Source organism: Paroedura picta, chromosome 11, assembly GCF_049243985.1.
Source record: "Paroedura picta isolate Pp20150507F chromosome 11, Ppicta_v3.0, whole genome shotgun sequence".
Classification (NCBI taxonomy): Eukaryota; Metazoa; Chordata; class Lepidosauria; order Squamata; family Gekkonidae; genus Paroedura; species Paroedura picta.
Window position 1 is genome coordinate 40,504,054 of NC_135379.1, and position 21,331 is coordinate 40,525,384.

At 43.7% G+C, this 21,331-nt stretch overlaps 2 protein-coding genes across 3 annotated transcripts in view; one reads left to right on the forward strand and one right to left on the reverse strand.

Moving 5' to 3' along the window:
- The first annotated feature begins 795 nt into the window (after window positions 1-795).
- UBA5 (ubiquitin like modifier activating enzyme 5) lies at window positions 796-9,327 on the forward strand. Of its 2 annotated transcripts, XM_077302523.1 has the most exons (12): window positions 796-1,056; window positions 2,392-2,437; window positions 2,531-2,620; window positions 3,301-3,410; window positions 4,276-4,362; window positions 4,532-4,616; window positions 5,625-5,729; window positions 5,908-6,035; window positions 6,184-6,319; window positions 6,499-6,577; window positions 7,127-7,233; window positions 8,060-9,327. In XM_077302523.1, the coding sequence occupies exons 1-12, from the start codon at window positions 902-904 to the stop codon at window positions 8,141-8,143; spliced, it is 1,212 nt and encodes a 403-aa protein (XP_077158638.1). In that variant the 5' UTR covers window positions 796-901; the 3' UTR covers window positions 8,144-9,327. The 2 variants fall into 2 exon arrangements, with proteins under 2 accessions (XP_077158638.1, XP_077158639.1); XM_077302524.1 differs by lacking the exon at window positions 796-1,056 and having other exon boundaries at window positions 2,531-2,615.
- A 212-nt stretch (window positions 9,328-9,539) lies between these two features.
- Window positions 9,540-21,331, reverse strand: part of NPHP3 (nephrocystin 3) — a 36,117-nt gene continuing 24,325 nt past the window's right edge. The window contains exons 16-27 of the mRNA XM_077302522.1: window positions 20,750-20,888; window positions 19,779-19,943; window positions 18,796-18,893; window positions 18,317-18,439; window positions 17,428-17,617; window positions 16,359-16,600; window positions 15,701-15,776; window positions 14,368-14,495; window positions 13,395-13,635; window positions 12,965-13,090; window positions 11,551-11,666; window positions 9,540-10,492 (exon numbers count right to left, since the gene is read on the reverse strand). Of these exons, the coding sequence (XP_077158637.1) occupies window positions 10,312-10,492; window positions 11,551-11,666; window positions 12,965-13,090; window positions 13,395-13,635; window positions 14,368-14,495; window positions 15,701-15,776; window positions 16,359-16,600; window positions 17,428-17,617; window positions 18,317-18,439; window positions 18,796-18,893; window positions 19,779-19,943; window positions 20,750-20,888 (1,825 nt within the window). The 3' untranslated portion in view covers window positions 9,540-10,311. The remainder of the gene's footprint in view (window positions 10,493-11,550; window positions 11,667-12,964; window positions 13,091-13,394; window positions 13,636-14,367; window positions 14,496-15,700; window positions 15,777-16,358; window positions 16,601-17,427; window positions 17,618-18,316; window positions 18,440-18,795; window positions 18,894-19,778; window positions 19,944-20,749; window positions 20,889-21,331) is intronic.

A 21,331-nucleotide genomic window follows, 5' to 3' on the forward strand; every position in this document is an offset into this window, starting at 1 on the left:
AAGTGTAGAAGAAAGCTCTCCTGAAATCTGGGCAGACTATTTCCTGCATGAAAGTGGAAATAACGAAGTCAGTGATATAATCTCTGAGTTGAAACATAGCTTAGCCTCAGTCACAGAAATATGGGAAGAAGTTAAGCTTGATGTTATGTCAGACCCACATCAAATAACCTTGTGGTATTTTCAGAACCAATGGGTTTACTGGGAGATGCCACAAGTTCACAAGGTCATGCCAATTGCGCAAGATGGGCTGCAACTGTTCTCAAACATGCCAGCTACGCTCATGGTGTTTTGAGAATCTCGCTGTATAACCCCATTAAACAGGAAACGAACACAATTTATTCTGGCACAAGCACTCATGACTTCTCAATGCTTAGAGTCCAGGGGCACCTTTAAGACCAATCAAGTTTTATTCAAGGCATGAGCTTTGGTGTGCAGGCCCACTTGCACACCAAAGTGCATGCTTTGTACTGTCTGCAGATTCATATCCAACAGATCTCACAGTGCCATACACAAGACAAAACTGGAGTCTAATAGCACCTTTAAGACCAACAAAGATTTACTCAAGGCATGAGCTTTCCTGTGGAGGTACACTTCCTCAGACCACGAAAGCTCACGCCTTGAATAAACCTTTGTTGGTCTTCAAGGAGCTACTGGAAATTGGTTCTGCCGCTTCAAACCCACACGGCTCCCCTTGGCACTAACTAAGGGGGATCTATTGGCGCCCGGAACTTTGATGGCTGGCGCGGGGTTGCGGAAGGGGAGCGTTTTCGCTGCACCTCCCGGAAGTGCTCGTAGTAGGGACGTGTCTCTAGCGGCGGGGACGGGTGGAGCGGCAGGCTGGTGCCGGGGAGAGCCTGGACTTTCGGGCTGCCGGCGTTGCTCGTCGTCTGGGTAGGCGGCCATGGCTGACTCGGTCCGGGTAGTGGAGCAGCTGCAGAGACGCATCCGGGAGCTGGAGGACAAGCTGGCCCAGGAGAGCGGAAGCGGCGGGGGGCGAACCCGGAGGGCGCGGGTCGAGAGGATGAGCCCGGAGGTGACGGACTCCAACCCGTACAGGTGAGCCGGGTCCCCTCGAGGCCGCGTTCAAGGAGGGAGGGGCGCCCCGTGCAGACTGCGGTGCATGCAGAAGTGGGTGGCGGGAGTGGTTTTGGTTTGTCGCCCCTTGTTTGGTTGCGGGGTGAGAGAGGCAAGATTTTTGGACTGGTCTTGTCTCTGTTCCTGCACTGGCCCTTGGGTTTCTTCTGTTCTATGAAATCCTCCCTTAAAAACCGTAGCGGATTGGTTTGTTTACCAAGTTTGCCCGCCGCCTCTCAACTTCAGAGTCTTGCAATAACATAAGAAGGAGGCAATAACATATGCAAGTGATTAATAGTAAAAAGTTAAAAACAAACGGCCACGGATGAAGCAACTGCACGAAGTTAGGTTTGAGGGCCTGGGCTGCTGTCCATTTTAACCCTCAGGCTAGGAGGAGCCCTTAAAAAAGATGGGGGATGGAGGTGCCAGGTGGGACTCAGGTGCAAAATGGATTATGATTTGTAGAATGCATTTATACACTATATTATAATTGATTTTATAGAATTTTTACATATACAGGTTATATGCCCCAAACTGTATCTCAGTATTCTTTTGTATCAGCCTAGTAGCTGGTCATTCAGACTGGAGGTGTGCCCTTTCTCCATCCACTCAAGTCTCCACTGCCATGTTTTTGTTACTGCTCCTGTGCAGTACTAACATGGTCACTGGAATTGGGCTAATGATGCTCAATAGAAGCTATCAGTGGATAGGGTGACAGTCCCAGAGGACCAGGTCAAGAAAGGGACTGGTCAGTTCCACTGTAGATTTGAACATCAGTTGCTTTCAAATCCAGTTCTGGTCATTGTCCCTGCAGTCATCTGAAAGCCTTTAATAAATGCATTCTAGTTTTCCTCAATTTCTTGTGCTAGGGACCTCTTGGATTGCATGGCTGTCGCTATGTGTGAACTTAAAGCTCTGCCAAAGTTAACTGCTAAGGATGCCAGGCTACCAGCTGGCATCCCTGGGAGCTTTCTGGCCAGGGTCTGGGCCAGTCACATCCCCAAGAAAGCCTGTATGTGATGTAAGCATGTAGGTCAGTGCTCTGGCTATCCAACAAAGCCCATGTATAGAACACCCAGAGCATCGCTGGATATAATTTCTGGCCAGGCCTTTCCCCTGCTGCTTAGAAGAGCAAGAGCCCAGCCATTGGGAAGCCTCCTGCCAGAAGTGGGTACCTAGCATCTCTACAACCACCGATAATTAGGTATTTCACAGAAGAATTTCAATTACAAGCAGAGGAATGGTCATTTTGGTTCTGAAATGGCTGTATCACATGAATAAACTGATGCTCTGCTCCTGTCTTTTCTCCCCCAATAGTCGTCTCATGGCACTGAAAAGGATGGGAATTGTGAAAGATTATGAGGTGGGTTAGTGTTTCTTGCGGAAGATTGCCTTAATTGTTTAATTGGAGGGGCCAAAAAAGTTGCTGATTATGGGCATTGGTTTGCTGTTACAGAAAATCCGTACATTTGCAGTTGCAGTAGTAGGTGTGGGTGGAGTTGGCAGTGTCACCGCTGAAATGCTGACAAGATGTGGCATCGGTAAGGTAATATGCATTTCTCTCTTATAACAATAGTCTTGTATCGGTTTTAAGCACTGAGATGACCTTTTGGGGAAGATTGGGTTTTCGTTTGTCAGCTATGGTGAGCAAAAAAGCTGGCTGGAACAACTCATGATCTTAAAAGAAAGGTACCTATATCGTTGTTTTGACAGATACATATAGCATATGTCTAATAATGCCTGTGATTTATTCATACTGAAACATTGCATGTTGGACTGTGAAGTGTGAGTTTGCTACGGGTGCTGTGGTTAGGTGTGAAACTTGTGCATATGTATGGTCTCATTTCCCCTCCAAATCTGCCTCAGCTTCATTTCTCTGCCCTAAAAGTGTCTCATGTTCATGGCCCCCTATGCTCTTACTATTGGCACAGATAAAAATGGCAAAGTTCAGTGCAATTCTTGAGGATGGCCTAAAAGAGTTTGGGGGGTAAAATCTGGAAATGAATACAAAACCTAGTTAGGAAAGGTTCATTGGGTTGGCTCTATCTTGCAGCTGCTAATTAAATCATCTTCTTTTTATCTAAGTGCAGAGAACTGGCATGAAAAACAGTCAAACCATGCATGAGCCAGTTTGTAAAAACTCCTGCAGAATCATAGAGCTCGGTCAAATGTTCTAGAAGGGCCTGACTGGAGGCCATTCATGTATTATTGTAATCTTTCTTTTAGCTACTCCTGTTTGATTATGATAAGGTGGAGCTGGCAAATATGAACAGGCTCTTTTTCCAACCACACCAAGCTGGACTAAGTAAAGTACAAGCAGCAGAGCACACCTTGAGGTACGTGGTGAGGTATCCGGGTACCTACATGCCATGCAAGGAGAGCACTCGAATTTAAGGAATTTCAAATGTCTTAGAGTAGTTTTTCTGGAGAACACGTCTGGTGCATGTCATACAGTTCTTGGGAACCTGGGGATATGTGAGAACTCCCTAGGGGGGTACATGGATTTTCCCAGAAATTCGGATGGTCATTGACGTCACTAGACATCGCGGGACTCCTTTTCCCCTGTTGCTGTACAGACCTAGTCTCTTTCTCCACAGTGGAAACGGAAAGTGGCTCCCACATCATACTTCCACACTCACTTCTCTCAAAGGACATATCATGACTTCAGGGGTTCCTCCAAACTTAGAAATTAGTTCTACTGAATTAAGTGGGGCTTACTTCCAATTAGAGCCTCTTGTGGTGCAGAGTGGTAAGGCAGCAAACATGCAGTCTGAAAGCTCTGCCCATGAGGCTGGGAGTTCAATCCCAACAGCCGGCTCAAGGTTGACTCAGCCTTCCATCCTTCCGAGGTCAGTAAATGAGTACCCAGCTTGCTGGGGGGTAAATGGTAATGACTGGGGAAGGCACTGGCAAACCACCCGGTATTGAGTCTGCCATGAAAACGCTAAAGGGCGTCACACCAAGAGTCAGACATGACCCAGTGCTTGCACAGGGAATACCTTTATCTTTACCTTTACTTCCAATTAAGTCTGTGTAGGGCTGCAGTCTTTGGGATCATACCTAAGCAGGTACGCTCAGGTGTCAGCTCATTGCAGCTTACTTCCTGGAAACTGGCCTTTGGGCTGGAGTCCTAATGTGTTAACCAGTAAAAACATTATTTTCTCCTTATTTATACCAATAAGTGTTTGTTTCATCCTTAAGGAACATCAATCCTGATGTCCAGTTTGAAGTACATAACTACAATATTACAACTGTGGACAACTTTCAACACTTCGTGGAGAGGATCAGGTAAAATGACCTTTGGGGTGGTAGTGGTGGTTAAGGTTTGTTTTCTTTCACTCTCTCAAAAACGGAAGGGGAGGGGGGAATATGTTACTGTACGCATAGAGTGTCCTGCTAATTGCTTGTGTATATCTATACTGTATTGCTCTGTATTAACATCTGTTTTTATCTGCAGCAATGGTGGGTTAGAAGAAGGGAAGCCTGTTGATCTTGTCTTGAGCTGTGTGGATAACTTTGAAGCCCGCATGGCAATTAACACGGTACGTATAGAATCTAAAACGTACAGCTGTTGTTTATGCTGTGCCAGATAGCAAGCAGCTGTAGATCTGCTTTACTTGTTGCAGTAGCACGCAAGTTGCTCTTGTGGTGTATAGCTGAGCATATCTGCTTTGAGATTCCCTTTTCATTACAGTGATACCAAAGTCAGTCACTGAAAATACATTCCATTGATCTTATAGAATCATAGAGTTGGAAGGGGCCATACAGGCCATCTAGTCCAACCCCCTGCTCAGCGCAGGATCAGCCCTAAGCATCCAAGAAATGTGTGTATCCAACCTTTGCTTGAAGACTGCCAGTGATCTTGTACTGTTGTGTTTAGAAAATGGCATTTTATTGATGACATTTTTATATGTTGGTTTGATATAAGGTCTGTGGTTCCATGGTAGCGCACTTGCTTGGCAGGTTCCAAGTTCAGTCCCTGACAAGGCTCAGGTAGCAGGTGACAGGAAAGCCCTCTCATAGAATCATAGAATAATCGAGTTGAAAGGGACCTCCTGGGTCATCTAGTCCAATCCACTGCACTATGCAGGACACTCACATCCCAATCGCTCATCTACTGTAACCTCCCACCCCCTTGAACCTTCACAGAATCAGTCTCTCCGTCAGATGGCTATCTAGCCTCTGTTAAAAAATTTCCAAAGATGGAGAACCCCCCACCATCTCCCGAGGAAGCCTGTTCTATTGAGAATCTCTGCCTGAGATCCTGCCAGCCTGATCGGACCTTGACGTGCCAAGGGTCCGATTCAGTGAACGGCAGTTTCACATATTCATGAATAGAAATCTTAACTTTCTGTCTGTGGTGGTGGATGAGATTGTTAGTTCTGGAATCTGGAAGAAGGTTAAGCAAAGGAAGACAGCATTATCCATTTCCTCATTGTTGTTTTTTGTCATCTGCACTTTTTAAAAACAAATATACCTGATCTATTCACACTTTGTAATGTAACACAATTATGGTACAAGTGTTTTCTTTCCCCCCCCTTTTTGGTAAGGCCTGTAATGAGCTTGGACAAAATTGGATGGAATCCGGCGTGAGTGAAAACGCAGTCTCCGGTCATATCCAACTGATCATACCCGGTGAATCGGCTTGTTTTGCAGTAAGTGATGTTCGAGTCAAGTGTTGTTGTAGTATGTCATCCTGTTAAACAGAGGGTGGGGTGAAGGTCCTTGGAACCCAGGGCTGTTTTAGTTTGTCCATTCTTTATTGCCTTTGTCTTCTATGTATATCCTGTTTATCTTTGCCTTATGTTTCTTTTCCCCCCTCTTTCTGCCCAGTGTGCACCTCCCCTCGTCGTAGCAGCAAACATAGATGAGAAGACCCTGAAACGGGAGGGTGTTTGTGCTGCCAGCCTTCCCACCACGATGGGGGTGGTGGCAGGCCTCCTGGTCCAAAATGTCCTTAAGTAAGTGAGCGAAGATGTGACCCCTTTGATGTTGCGCTAAAGGCGGTGCTTAGTTAATGACGGCAGGCGGTATTGTAAGTCCTGTTGCATGAGACTTCATTTTTGACTCAAGCATTTCGACTTTCTTATCCCTCTCTCATTTTCTCAGGTACTTGTTGCATTTTGGCAGCGTGAGTTTTTACCTTGGCTACAATGCGATGCAGGACTTTTTCCCCACCATGGCAATGAAGCCCAACCCACAGTGTGATGACCGAAACTGCAGAAAGCAGCAAGAAGAATACAAGGTAAAAAGGGGGAGGAGTTAAAACTATGGGTGCTGTGGTTAGGTGTGAAACTTAAAGCCACAAGATCCCAGTGCTTATCAAAAGAGTTAGTAATTTTGTTTGACATCTGGTGGAATACATAGCCCAGTTATTTAATGTGAGCGGTGACTACAACTATTACAAGATAAGTTTTTTTCCAGAAAAAAGTAGTAGCAAGTCCAAAAGAAGACATCTTTGTAGAAGAAGAAGAAGAAATAGTACATGAAGAGAACGACTGGGGTGGGTACTGAAATCAAATATGTAGTCATAATGTCAGGATGGCTGACGTTACTTTAAAAAATGGTGTGATTGGGTTATTTACTTTCTTAAAAGCAAAGGGCTTCTGTTGACTTTCCTTGAAGGAAGTAAATGGAAGTTTGCAAACAGTCAGGTTGGGGGGAGGGACTCTTTCATTAAAGAGTCTAACATTAAGAGAAAGATGCATATCTGGACTTCATTTTGAGTCTTTCTATTGCGGTCTCACATAGAAAATTGTTGGTTTCTCCAGGAGGATATGGATCTGGAGAAAGTGTGCATAGTGCACAGATCCTCTTCACCACACCCCTTCCCCTTTGAGCATGTACAAAAACATAAGTTCAAAATGGCAGCACAGTAGGGATGCATTCCGCACAATCTGGATCGCCTTCACTAAGAAAGGATTTTTGGGAGGAAGGAGCAGTACCTGAATCTGCCAATGATACCTGTTTACAGAAAATACGTGATACGGACACTATTAATTTCCCTTGCATTCATACAATTTTAATTTTTACTGTTGGGGGGAAAACACAGGCATAGAGCTGGTTTCGGAGGTTTCAGAAGAAGAGCTGAAAGCTGCTTCTGGCCCAGCTCCTAATCTTCCAGAAGGCATCACATTGGCATACACAATACCAGACAAGGTAAATGAGTTCATTCATTCATTATTTATTATTTTTAATTAATGTATTTACTTTATGCAATTTTTTGGCTGGCCCTCCCCCAACAATGGTCTCAGGGCAGCTAACGTCATTGAAACCATATACAAACTTAAAAACCATTTACAAAATTACCTAAAAACTGATGAAATAGGACTGCTCTAAGCTACCCACGAACCTGAGGTCAAATTCAATAATTCCCCAGGAATCAGATAGAGGGAGTTAGGTGCAGGTGGGGGGCCATTATTGGCTGTTGACTTTGGCCCCAACCATACACCTGATGGAAGAGCACCATTTGACAGGCCCTTAAGAACCAAAAGAGCTGGCAGCTCGTTCCACCAGGATGGAGCCAAGGCTGAAAGAGGCTAACCACACTTCTTTGGGACCCAGCAAATAAAACAGGCAGTAAAAAAAGCTATCTAGGATTTTTTTGGAAGGGGGAAGAAGACTCATTTTTATTAACCACCGCTAAATGGGAAATAACACCTTTAAATATAAGGGTTTCAGATCCATGTTTCAGTTTCATAAGTGTGTATCAGTTAATCTGCCCATTCTTATGAGAAGTTATAAGCACTACCTTGTACTATCTTGTAACTGGCAAGAGGGGCACACTTGTCCATTTCTCTCATCCAGCTCTAGTCCTCAACCCTTGTATCTCCAGGTCAGGCTAGCGCCGAAGAGCAATATGTCCCATGTCTAGCAGAACTGATAAAGCAAGTCCAAGTGGCTTCTCGCCCACTGAACCCTGGGGCTGGAGGGAACAGGAGAAAGAACCAAGGGGGTCTTTCAATCTCTCTTCTGCCTTCAACAGGAACAGAACTCTATAGGTGGAGCAACTGTCACAGAGTCGGAGGAGAGTCTAGAGGAACTGATGGCTAAGATGAAGAGCATGTAACCCAAGCATTAGCACCTCATCCTGTAGTTCGAACACTTGAAGATGGGTTAGGCAACTTGTTTGCTCTTACAACATGAAAGCCAATATTTGATCATGTACTTATTATGGGACATAAAATGATGGCAAGCTTAAGACTGTCAAGAAATGAGGCTCCACATTTCCATTGAAACATAATGCAAGATGACCAGCAGACCCATTCTGGTACCTTACACAGGGTGCTAGCAGCCTTCTCAGACCAGCTTCAGTGTGGTGAATAGTTGTCTGATAATGCTACCAATCTAGAAAGGTAGAGTTCTATAGGACAGGGGTAGTCAACCTGTGGTCCTCCAGATGTTCACGGACTACAATTCCCATGAGCCCCTGCCAGCAAATGCTGGCAGGGACTCATGGGAATTGTAGTCCGTGAACATCTGGAGGACCACAGGTTGACTACCCCTGCTATAGGATACTGCTTCAGCTATATGTCTGTTTAGAAAAACGATATTGTTCAATATGTGCTGTAGCCTTCAATATTCCTTTTAAAGGGCCATCACTTGAAGAGTGTCATATTTATTTGTTACTCGTCCATGCAACGGTTTGGGGTATGTTTTTTTTTTCTGTATACTTGATGGACCCCTCTGTTTCTTGATTAGAGAATCAAAATTATCATGATATAGTGATAAACATCACGTAGTAAAAGGTGGCACATAATTAGCAGGTAATCTCTGTGACCGCTTTACTGAAGAAATAGTTTTTTTGTTGTTTTTTTAGATTCAGTTATCTGCTTGGAAGTCTATATTTCAACAAGTGCATTCCCATCTCTGGTGACAATGATTGAGCTCATACCCATCATGTTTAACTCAAAGTCATTCATACAGCAAGTGTTATGATAGCCTTTGAAAAGTTGCTTTGGACTTTGAATTTAGCAGTGTCCAATGACTCCCTAACCATTGAGCTGTCCTGTTTCATGTGATATTCAAGCAGATACATAAAGGAAGGGTAAACCTGAAGCTAGCAAGATTTTAAGACTCCCTGTACAGGTGTTTGTTTTTTCTGGGTTCCTTATCTTTCATTAAAAACAAACATTTGTTACTTTAGTAGTATTTATTTGTATATTATTATGTCTTGAACATACTAGTTAAATTAATGACAACCCAAAACAGAAAAGCATGTTTAGAATTAATGGTATTAAATTATATTTAACAGATTTGCATTGTGACTGTTTGTGGGGGGGGGGTTAGACACTTCCAATAAAATTCCTCCTGAAAGCCAAAATACAATACAGCAGCAAGAGCTGAAGGCCAGAAATTAAAATCAGTGAAATGTCCTTATGAAGCACAGTGCCTATGTCAGATGCAAGCAATGGGCTTTTTTGGGCTTCCAGTGTGTGTGACAAATAAACAGCAGACTGTTCAGGTAAAATGCAAAATAGTTTTTAATTCCATCCACATTTGGATATATGTCTAAACAAAGTACCATTACAGGAACACTGCTTTTAAGAAAGTTTTCTGGCTTAACTTAGCTGCAATCCACAAGCATTAAAATGTATTTAGTTGCCACAGTTCATACAAATGCATCTCAGGCCTTTTGGGTCTGCTATTTGTTGCTGAGGTTAGAAGGGACTACTGTTATGCATGTAGGAGAGAAAGCAGCAGCAGAAAGATGTCAGTCCACAGAGATTGGGTTTGACAATTCCACTGTACTAGCTGTTCAGAGACTTTAAAAACACATACACTATGTTTCTTACATAATTACATTTCCTGTTTTACTGTAGTACTTGTCTTGCAGCACTCAGTCCTGTTATGTTTACCTATTTATAGTCCCTCTTCCTCACTGAGACTCAGGGCAGAGTATGCAATGAAAAACGGTGCTACCACCAGGATGAGGCTAATGGCCTTCACAAAAACCAGCAGGTCTTGAGCCCATGTTACACAATGCGGAGTGGTGTGTTGGTGAAGTGAACGTTTACACAGAAACACAGTTAAGCCTTCTGGATGCACAAATAGTCACTGGAGTTCATTTGTCTTTTACTATGTGAACTACCGTAGCTCTGGTACAGGGGCTAACGCTGGCAGGGGCTCATGGGAATTGTAGTCCATGGACATCTGGAGGGCCGCAGTTTGACCACCCCTGCTCTGGTAGATGCCTTCAATGGCCAACTTGTCCTGTGTTGCGTCTTTAACTTGGCATCACCTCTGCCCTTGCTGCAGGAAAACGTTGGGAGACAAAGCGCTCTTCAAACTGAGTGTGTCTCCACTCGACGAATGACGGGAATCTGCCTTTCCCCCCGTCAACAAGAATTCAGCTTCTTTGATTTCCATGGCTCTCTTATAAAGCTCAGCGGCTTTCTCAAAATCCCCTCCTTCGTAGCTGTGAGAAAAAAGGAAATGAGGCCTTGGCAAAGATGAAATCTAAGCACAATATTGGACAACACATACTTCAATGGAAAGCCCTAGGGCTCATTTTTAGGCAAATGAATGCTTTCTGCAGAGGGGTCTGCCGCTGGAGACCTCAGGAGGAAACGGATCAGCTGAAGGCTGCCAGCTGCCAATGCAGAGGGCAAGAGGCAGGAATGTGACAGGTAGTTCGGGTAATTGGGGCAATGGGATGTAGAAAAAGGTGGGGCCAACCAGCCCACAATGTGCACCACCTATTGCTCAGGTGACCTTGCCGTGAAGCTGGGTTCAGGAACTATCAGGAGCATTTAAGAGTATTTGTAAATTCCACTAATCCAGCTCCATTTCTGAGAACCAGGAAGTCTCCCCGAGTTGCTTTGTATACTGACACATTCAACTATCTAAGCTCTTGTCAACAAACTCAATATATCCCAGTCATATGACTTATTCCTCAGTGAGAACTAGACTCTTCTCACAATCGGTTGTTCTTCCCTTTTGAAGTCATTCCTGCTTCCCAAACGTCCTGGAGAGCCAGTTTGGTGTAGTGGTTAAGAGTGGCAGCTTCTAATCTGACGAGCCGGGTTTGATTCCCTGCTCCTCCATATGCAGCCAGCTGGGTAATCTTGGGTTAGTCATAGTCCTGTTAGATGCTGTTCTCAGAGCAGTTTCAGAGCTCTCAGTCTCACCTACCTCACAGGGTGTTTGTTGTGGGGAGAGGAAAGGAAGGCGATTGTAAGCCGCTTTGAGACTCCTTTGGGCAGTGAAAAGCAGGGTATAAAAACCAAGTCATCTAGAAGCGCTTCAAAAAAATCACCTTTTAAGAGATTTTGCAACTCTTTAGATAATTTTATCCCACTGTTTTCTGCATTAACGTTTTAGAAAAAGACATGTAATTTGTCAATGAAAATCATTCTTGGGGGGGTCTCTAGTGGACAGAATGGGGGAATTGGTGGAAATGACCCCACCCACTTTTTTTGTTAGCAGAGATCTGCTGTCTCTTCCAGCCCATGGCAAGTTCATCTTAAAGGTTACCTCAGTACTGCCAAATTTTTTAATGTTTCTCCAACGCGAGGGTGCATACGTCCAAAGCTGTCCTCATAAATCTTCAAGGCCCTTTCGTAAAGAGGCAAAGCTTCAAGGTGTTTTTTCTGAAGGTAGCATAAAAATAAGAGGGAGGAAAATCCTTAATGACTGGGAAACATTTGTTGTTTACATTAATCTCAGTGTAAACATCCATTAGCATTGAGTCAACATTGAAAGCTTCCTAAGGACCGAAATACCCATTTTTCATTAAATTTATACCTTCTAGATCTGTTGAAATTTATGAGAAGTCTGAATACAAGAATATAAACTTTTCCTATGTTTCTCCTGAGTAACCATAAAAACACAGATCGGGAAAAACGTTTCAAGGCATATAAACCTCATGTTGCTGATAAATGGGGGGAAATGCATACCGGTGTGCTTAATGTCATCCAGAGAGGAGAAAACAAATATCAAAAGCACGATAAATACTCAAGAGGGAAAGAATCTGCCTGCATGTGGACCTCATCCAAGGGAATTTTGTGACAGGCAATGTGGTACAAATATTTCATCCCATTTCTGGCATGGTCAGGCAAGCTTCAGGAGGCAGCCTCTTCATCTTCTCCAAACCTTAGCAGAGTTAGGCTCACTGCTGAGTCTAATATATAAGCCAAATCTGACCCGCTGGGCCCAATCCACCAAAGATCCATGTGCAATCCCACTAAAATAAGACTTGTGCCAGAACATGGTAGAAATAGGCTGGCATGGGAGTAGTTCCCAGTGGATTCCTTATGAGTGGTGCAGAATGTGCTTTGGCAGTCAGTCTGCTTGACATCCAGCCATAGCCGTACAGTACATGGTAAGTTCAGTGAACAAGCATTGACAAATCCACTAGCCATGGCTCTGTGGCAAAAACAATACCAAGCAGCACACATCCCTGCTTCAGGTCTCTTGCTTATACTGTAGCAAGGACACAATTTAAAATCAGCAGGAGAGGCTGCTGCTGCTTCTGATCACAGTGCAAATGAGAAGAAGTCTCACCAAGCCTTCCAGCAAGTGCAGAAAATGTGGAGGAGATAGAGTCTAATTACCACTGATGTGTGAACAGCTTGGAGAGAGTCTTGCGCTCTCTTATCCGAACCTCAGCATAAGGGAGATAAATCCCTGCTTCTCCCTAAACCCATCTGTGCTTGCTCATAAACCAAAACAAAATAAGGCCCCCTCCACATGCTTTCACTCCACCTGAAGGTAGGAAGCACGCCTGAGCTCTACCTGTTTTAAGTCTTTGATGAATTTGCAATAGGTTTGGTCTAAAACCCGTTTCCTGAAAGGCTCACTCTACAATGAGCTGTAGAATATTCTACAATCCATCTAGTAACCATTTGGGTAAACTATGTAAAAAATAGTGGGGAGTGAAAGACCTTACCATTTGGCAATAAAGAACAGCCAAGTTTACCAAAGCCGTAGCCACACTTGGGTGCTTTGGACCAAAAGATTTTTGCCGGATTTCAACAGCCAACTCATACAAAGGAACGGCTTTGTCCAGCTTTCCCTAGGAAGCAAAACAAATATGAATCCTACATATGTCACAGGCTAATGTTGGCTCAGCAGTGCCCTCTACACACAGTGATAACTGGGGGAAGGGGAATTTCCATTGATTCCTCCCACAATTCCTTCCTCCTGACATTATACCTGGGTGTCCCCTGTGGCTCTTTGTGTGTGTGCCAGTGAGGGGCTACAATGGAAGGAGGAGATAGGAAAGTTCCATTCTCATTGGATACCAGCCAGTATGTTTAATGGGACCTTGGTAAGACTTAAAGAACACAGAAGTTCATGAGAATTGCACCAACTCTCACCAACTTCTTGTAGAGAACAGCAAGATGTTTCACAGTGTAAGCCAAAGAAGGATGGTCAGGCGCCAATGCTCTCTTCCGGATGTCCAGCGCTTTTTCGTACAGCTCTTCTGCCTTGTCATAGTGCTTCTTCTCATTATAAAGTGCCGCTAGATTATTCAGAGACTGAGCACAGTCAGGATGGTCAGGCCCAAGAACTCGTTCTCGCATTTCCAGGGAGCGCTTCAAGAAAAGTTCTGCTGTCCTAGAAGCACACGGTCACAGGATGATAATTGGATATTGGCACAACCAGGCAAAGATTCTATCCAATACTACTACTTCTCTTAGAAACCTCTTTGGATAGAAAAGCTCACGTTCTGTGGAAAAAACTACAAACTGAGACTGCTAAGAATCTTGTCAGAGTCTGACTGTATGTGAAAGTCACGTTTGGTTTCTTCCCCACTCCCAGCTTTAGTTCTTTTTGCAAAATGCAGCCATGGAGATTGGAATTTTCCAAGGAAGTCTTGTGCAGGGGGATCTCCCATTCAGGAAGGGTAGGCTATAAAAATGTGGTAGTCATCATATGTATGTAGGTTTCCAACATGATCCTCATTGTGTTGCTATAAAGCAGCTTTGGGTTACTGTGGGGCACTAAGCCTGCATAATGAAAGGTAAAGGTATCCCTTGTGCCAACACCGGGTCACGTCTGACCCTTGGGGTGACACCCTCTAGCGTTTTCATGGCAGACTCAATACGGGGTGGTTTGCCAGTGCCTTCCCCAGTCATTACCGTTTACCCCCCCAGCAAGCTGGGTACTCATTTTACCGACCTCGTAAGGATGGAAGGCTGAGTCAACCTTGAGTCAGCTGCTGGGACTGAACTCCCGGCCTCATGGGCAGAGCTTCAGACTGCATGTCTGCTGCTTTATCGCTCTGCGCCACAAGAGGCTCTTGCATAATGAAAACCAAGCTCAAATTTGTGACTTTGGACTACTTACTCAAGGTTATTCTGAAGGTAGTACAGAACACCAAGTTCATTGAGAGTCCGAGCACTGTCGGATGAGTCTTTCCCCAGAGTGAGCTCCTCCAGCTGCAGGGCTCGTTGGCGAAGAAGAGCAAATCCATACTATGAAGGGGAACAAAGGGAGAGCTCATGGCTTCAACATCCTGTGTTTAGGATTTGTGCTTCTGCTGTCTTTAGGAGTCCTAGAAGACCACATCAGAAACCATCTCCACGGATAAAGTTCAACTGGCATTAGCTTCTAAATGGAAAGCAGGAATTTGCTAAAGCCAGACTGTACGACAAGCACTTTTGCCCCAATTCTCCTAGTCCAAACAGAACCTCTGGGACAAATACCTGTAAAAATAATGCTGGATATATGCTATTTCACCTACCTGCAAATCATACGTTCTGCCAAAATTAGGTCAATGGTTTAATAATGGTTCAACCATTATTTTCTGCCAGAGCGGTGGGTGACTTTTTGTCCTGCATTACTTCACCGATCCCTCCTTCCTGCTCTCTGTTTTAATTTGCCATATTTTGTTTAAAACATGTTTAATACATGTATTTGTAGCTCTGTTTTTTAATTGACTCTGGGCAGAAAGGCTGAATATAAATGTAAATAAGTACATAAGTAAGTACTGTATCCTCTGACTGGCAGTGGGGTGGAGTTTAGGCATGATGTTTTCCCCAGCCCTGCGTCCCGGGATCCCTGAGCAAGGAAGGAGCTGAGAGACTGAAGTTTGGACCTTCTGCACATGCAATGGAAGCTCCAGCAGGTCCCCCATTGAGAAAGGCCATTGTCCACTCTGGGATCGTTATAAAAGGTATAAGGTTGCAACAAATCCCCAGAAGGATATTTCTTATAAATGAAATAATAGAGTTTTACTAATGGAATAATCGGGTATTTTAATACAGTGAACAGGATTCATCCATCTGTGGAACCTGTAGGCAATTTAAAATTACTCTTGTTTGTTGTAGGGATTATGCCATTTCTATTGCATTGTCTTTGAGTTCTGTAATCTGGCTTCATTCTCAATAAGAATGGTAGACTATCAATGAAACATGGGAATAAATGTCACAAACAAGGGGAATCTGAAATTGGTTTGTAAAGCAGTGCTCCAGGAAAGGATCAGCTCCATTAAAGAAATGAGCCAGGTGAAAGGGGTTTTATCTCCTCCTTTAAAAAATAAAGCACCAAATCTCTGATGAGAGTCAACACTGACCAAAGTATCATTCCATTTGAAGTTAGCCTTTTTTTTTTTCTGTGGAAAATATCCCTTTTTAAAAAAGGGTAAATGATGGAAGTAAAACATCAGTGATTTTCTTACCAGGCTGCCTTTCCGCCTCACAGCTTTTTGCTGAATTTTGAAAGATTTCTTCCTTAGATGTTCAGCTTGTTCGAACCTAAAAATGAAAGGTACAAATTACATTTGTGAGGCAGGTTAGGCAGAGAGACAATGGCTGGCCCAAGTTCCATAGTTAGAGGAGATCTGAATTCCAGTCTTCCTGTTACAATCGAAATTCACTTATGTATTTCCATTTGTATGCCACCTTTCCCTACAGGGCTCAAGGTGATTCACAACTATCATTCATAAATAACACATAAATTCATCATATCATATAAAATCAATAAAACCTACATTTTTAGCATTACAATGATTAAATCTCTAACAGAAATAAATTTCAGATAGACTGTCTCTTTTTCTTTAGAGAGAGGGCATCTATCCCATCTCTCCCTGAGTTTCTTTTACAATATATGATATATTTAAAACCATTTTAAGATCCACCCATTACAATAATTTACCCCACCCAAACTACTCCACTCATTGAGGAGGAGCTCTTCCCCAGTCTAAGAACTCCGACACCCTCCCCATCCATACCCAATGCCCCTAAGCACAATGCCTCATCCTACGAATTTTCAAGCCCAGCTATTAATGCATTCCTCCACCCGCCCAAAACTAGAGCAAAAAGGGCCATTTTCTTTACTTGTTCTGTTTCTGGTATAGTGTTGCGAGAGCATCAAGTTCACGAGCAACCCTGAGATGTTCCGTTCCATAAGCATTTTCAGATATTTCGAGAGCCTGCTTGTACAACTGCTCAGCATTACCAAACTTCTTCCACTGTACATAAACTCCTGCTAGCTGATGGAGAGATTGGGCTACTCTAGGGTGGTCTGGATCAAGGGCGGTCTCACGGATCTCCAGGGAGCGCTGCAAAGGAGCAACGGCCTATAAAGGAAAGGGGGGGGAGGGGAGTGAGTTGAAAAAAAAACCATGAATAACAGGAGGTAGAAAAGTTCCCTGCCAGAAATCATGAAAAAACAAAACTGAACTCTATGGAGTGCATATTGGTTTGACTCCATACCATAGAGAAGACCACTCATGAAGACAAATATACTCCTTCCTCTGAACCCTAGTGCCTTTTGGTACACTGCACATATTGGATTCAGTCAGATTTTTCGTTCAATCTTATTCAGTCCCCCTCCATACTAGAGGGGAGGGGCATGGTTTAATGGTAGAGCATCTGTTTTGCATACAGAAGGCCCCAGGTTGACTCTCTGGCATCTTCAGGTAGTAGATTATGTGAAAGACCTATAAGCTGGCCTTGATAGATCACTGATTTCACTCAGTCTAAGACAGCTTCATATGTTTAGAGCCCTCCCTCCCACAAGGTGTCTGTACATCCAGGCCCCATGATTCTCAACACTTTTTCAATAGTCAAAGATAATGCCTCATGCCTCCTTCCATTTTCACCAGCAAAAAACCTGGGCCCATTCCGCACACATAGGATAATGCACTTTCAATGTGTTTTGGCAGCTGGATTTCCCTGTGTGGAACAGGAAAATCTGCTTTGAAAGTGCACTGAAGGTGCATTATCTATTGTGTGCAGAATAAGCCCTGGTTGTATCCAACACTGTGCATTCCTTCACCACTTCCAGTAAAAGGGAGAGTTAATTGTTGAAAACGAAAAATGGGACCTTCTGTCCAAAATTTCCATTTTAAAATCCACCCATTACAAGATTTCGAAATGTCCTTCACCCTGCAGTGACACTCACCTGACTGAGAAGGCCCAGGTCCTTGAGAAACCGTCCCAGAGTCTCATAAAGATCAGCCAGAGAGATCATACTTTCTTCTCTCTCGCAGCTTTTCTCGTACAACTTCAGGGAGCTAAAATACTCTGCCGCCATTGAGTTCTTATCTTTTCCCAGAAGCTGCCAATAGTTCAGCAGTTCTGCAAAATGGCCCCTGCAGGAAACGAAAACCGTGGATGAGGAGTACCGAGGGACAAATCCCAATACAAAAAGATCCCATTTGAAGTAGGCAGCACTACCTAACTGGAGAAGGAGTCTTCTACAGACCATATCATAGATGTTATCTGGCATTTATGAACCAAGATCCAAAGGCTGACATGGTGAGCTTGCTGTTCGTATTAGGGTTTTTCAAGTCTCCACTTAAGAACAGCTTGCTAATTTCACCAGCAATGGCCAGGACAATGCATTGGATCTAATTTTTTTAAAGCTTTTCCTTTAAGAACCATTGGATGAATGATTCTTCAGGAATGACACTGATTAGGAGAAAGTATTTATTGGTATGTAAAGATACTCAGACTGAAGGACTGAGGTAAAAACGTCCATAAACTATCTCAACCATTAAAAAAAATCCCCTCCTTTTGAACACGCTGCCCTCTCAGCTCCTACCTGCAAGCAATATCACATTTGTCATCTTCCATCTGTCAGCGTACAGTATCTTTACTATTGCATCTTGCTCTGAGCAGCTAAAGTTCATAAATAATCATTTGTGTATAAGTTAGTGTTTGTCTTGGGTATGTCATCGGTTTGTTTTTTGAGATTCCCTCTGAAAGGAGATTCATGAACTCACTTAGAAACGAGTGCTTACAGACAACAGGAATCTACAAATAAAGCCCTAGTCAAGGATTTCTCCTACCTTTTATACAGATTCTGGGATACAAAGAGATTCAAGAGGCAGCTGTGTAACTTCTGCTTGTCACCTTGCTGCTGGAACAGCCAGGGGAGTTCGCCGGCACTTCTCCACGTCACTCTCTCTTGACTGACAGCAGATTTGGTACAAAAAAGGGGAGAGGGAAATCAGTGAAGCTGTGGAGCTTAATTTGCAAAAGGCCTTATTTGCATAATTCCCATTTAATCAGTGCCGTTACAGTACAAGATAATTTGGGAACCCGACAGCGTATCAACTATTACATACAACTGAGCATCTCTTTGGTCTTTTGGGCATTTTGTTCTAAGGCAGCGAGGGAAAGGAAAAGAGATTTTCTCCTCTAAGGTTAGGTCACTTGAAGCATACTTAATATCTGGGGGAGAAAGGGGCTGTCCAAGTCCAAATATAAATATGAGAAATAGAATAAATAAATAATTATATGCTTTTTCAAATCCTGGAATTTATACCTCAGTTGCCTGGTGAAGTAGTCAATCAGTTTTTCTCTGCAAGCAGCAAAAGTATCGTGACCCCCTTCCATGAATTCCAGCTTGACTGTTTCCCAAGCCTAGGAAAAGGTCAAGTCGTTGCATAAATTATAAGCATTTCAAGTTAGCATGTCACGCACATGAACGGCCTGCAAATCCATCAGACAGGCAACAAAAGAGAAAGTACCGAGTCAGGCAATGTACAACCTGAAACCTTTGGCTCGCCAAGCCAATATCCAATGAAGAACTCAACCTCTAAACCAGTGAAGATTCTGGGAGCCCATATTGTTCTATGGCTTTGCTGAGCCCTCCTGCCAAACGAGGATCCTGAGCTCAGTTCATGTCACTCTTCTTTTTTCCACCTTCTCCTGAGCTAATTAATCAGTGGATTCTAGTGTCAAACAGTCAAGCTCCACAGTCCTGAAAGACTTGCTTGCAGTGTGTCACATGACATTTGACCTCCCATCCGAACCTCGTTTGTGTGTGCATGTATATGCTACTTCCTACCCATATTGTATTCCTCTACAATTTAACAGATCCTGTAGAGCAGTGGTTCTCAACCTTCCTAATGCCACGATCCTTTAATACAGTTCCTCGTGTTGCATAAAATTAGGCAAGGGTTCTTTCACAGAAATTAAACAGAAACTGATCAATGGCAGGAAGATCCATTGTTCATGATTGTATATAAATTGGTTTTTTCCCCAGGGTTTCTCAGTTCAGTTCTGCCTCTTGTCCCACCATGTCGATCTCGCTCTTTTCTGCTGCTTCAGACAGACGAATGCTCTATCTCGATCTACCCCACAAAGCTGTTGTATAGATGGCACCCCACCCCCCCGGGCCAAGCTGCTTGCCCTCCCACGACCCCTGTAAAAGGGGTCCCGACCCCCAGGTTGAGAACCACTCTTTCAAGATGAACGGAAACTGCCACAGGACCAACCCATCAACACTGACGCAGAGAATCTTACCTGCAAGTGACGGAACTTCAGCAAGCCGCAGCCGTATGTTAAAAAGCACATCTTGTGCAGACTGTGAACTACTGAGGCTAACACTGCCCAGGAGAGCTCAGGACAGAGTTCCATCAGTTCTGATTCGCTCACTCCATTGTGGCTGACGCTGATGAGGCAAAGTATCTGCACAACAAACATGTGGAGAACAAATTGACATCATCCGTTTCTTAACTTTAGCCGCCTTCAGGACCAAGCAACAGTCATTCTACTATTCTTTTTCTTCAAAAGTTCTCCCTCACCTCCTGACCACCACCACTAAAGTGCCTAGAATCTTGAATGAAGGTATGGCCAGGCAGGGTGAGCACTGAAATCCACAGCCCACTAGAATACGTCTGAGAGCTCTACAAAATTTGAGACCAATGGCACCTTGAAGACCGTCAACGTTTCATTCAAGGTGTGAGCTTTCATGTGCATGCATACTTCCTCAGACAATGAAACAGGAATGATCAGAGTACAGTTCTAAGGAGTAAATTAGCGGGAAATTAGTAAACAGCATCACGAAGATATACAGCAAATATGCAGCACAATGAAGATTTAAAAAATGCCTTGCTAGAATAATAAACTGAGTTCATCCATCCCTTGGCTTCAGTTGCCGTTCACAAACCCAATTGGGAACATAAATAATTAAGAGAGACCCATTGCTAGCCCCGTGTGTCTCCTCCACCTAAGCTCTGAGGCACATTTCGAGGATTATTGTTGCAAGAGAAAAAGAAGTCACGGCAGAAGCTTAATGTGGTTTGGGGGACAGAACTGTTTTCCTTTGAGAACTGGAAATAAGATACGGACAATACATACAAAGCAAAACACCCTCACAGCTCAAGCAATATCCTCCAGCATCAAATATCCTCCTTTTTAACTGCAGTCTGAAAACCACTACCCATGAAATGGTACATATTTCTCCCAACAGCTACATCCGGCTTTGAACTCGCCTCTTTCAGGAGGCCTCTGTCTTTCTCACTTTCCAACGATTCCTGAATGGATTTCAGAACTAGCTTGTACAGCAACACCGTGTCTTGGCACAGGAAGCACTTCTGTAGCATTATGTCAATATTTTCTACACTTCCAGCACTGTGGGGGAAGAAAAAGATAAAGATGTTAAAGCTTGAAATGTCACCTAAAGCTAACCATTTTTTAAAAAATAACACAGATGACGACCTGCCCTTATTACCATTCGTCTCAGGAATGGCTCAGCGCTTGTGCAGTTTAAAGCCCAGATTTCTTTACGCTTGGGAACCACTGCTGATGTATGCAAAATGCTATTATGGGGGAGGGGCGGGGGGGGCAAAAACAAAAACCTGACATTTAGGCAAACACTGCAGTACGTTGGTCTTCTAAAATCCATGGGCCGTAACATTTTATGTGGCACAGCAGCGAGTGCAAAAACAGAAAAAGAAAAAAGAACCCTGCAAAATAAGAGGCAGTTCTTTAAAAAGAACTAAAAACAACTAGCACAGAGGTGCTTTGAGCTAGGTAGGCACAGATGCTGCTTGAGCCGAGTGAGCCCCATTTTA

Coding starts and splice junctions, on each gene's coding strand:
- UBA5 (XM_077302523.1), top strand. CDS start 902: ATGGCTGACTCGGTCCGGGTAGTGGAGCAGCTGCAGAGACGCATCCGG. Junction 4,363..4,531: donor CACTTCGTGGAGAGGATCAG/GTAAAATGACCT, acceptor TTTTATCTGCAG/CAATGGTGGGTTAGAAGAAG. Junction 4,617..5,624: donor CCCGCATGGCAATTAACACG/GTACGTATAGAA, acceptor CTTTTTGGTAAG/GCCTGTAATGAGCTTGGACA.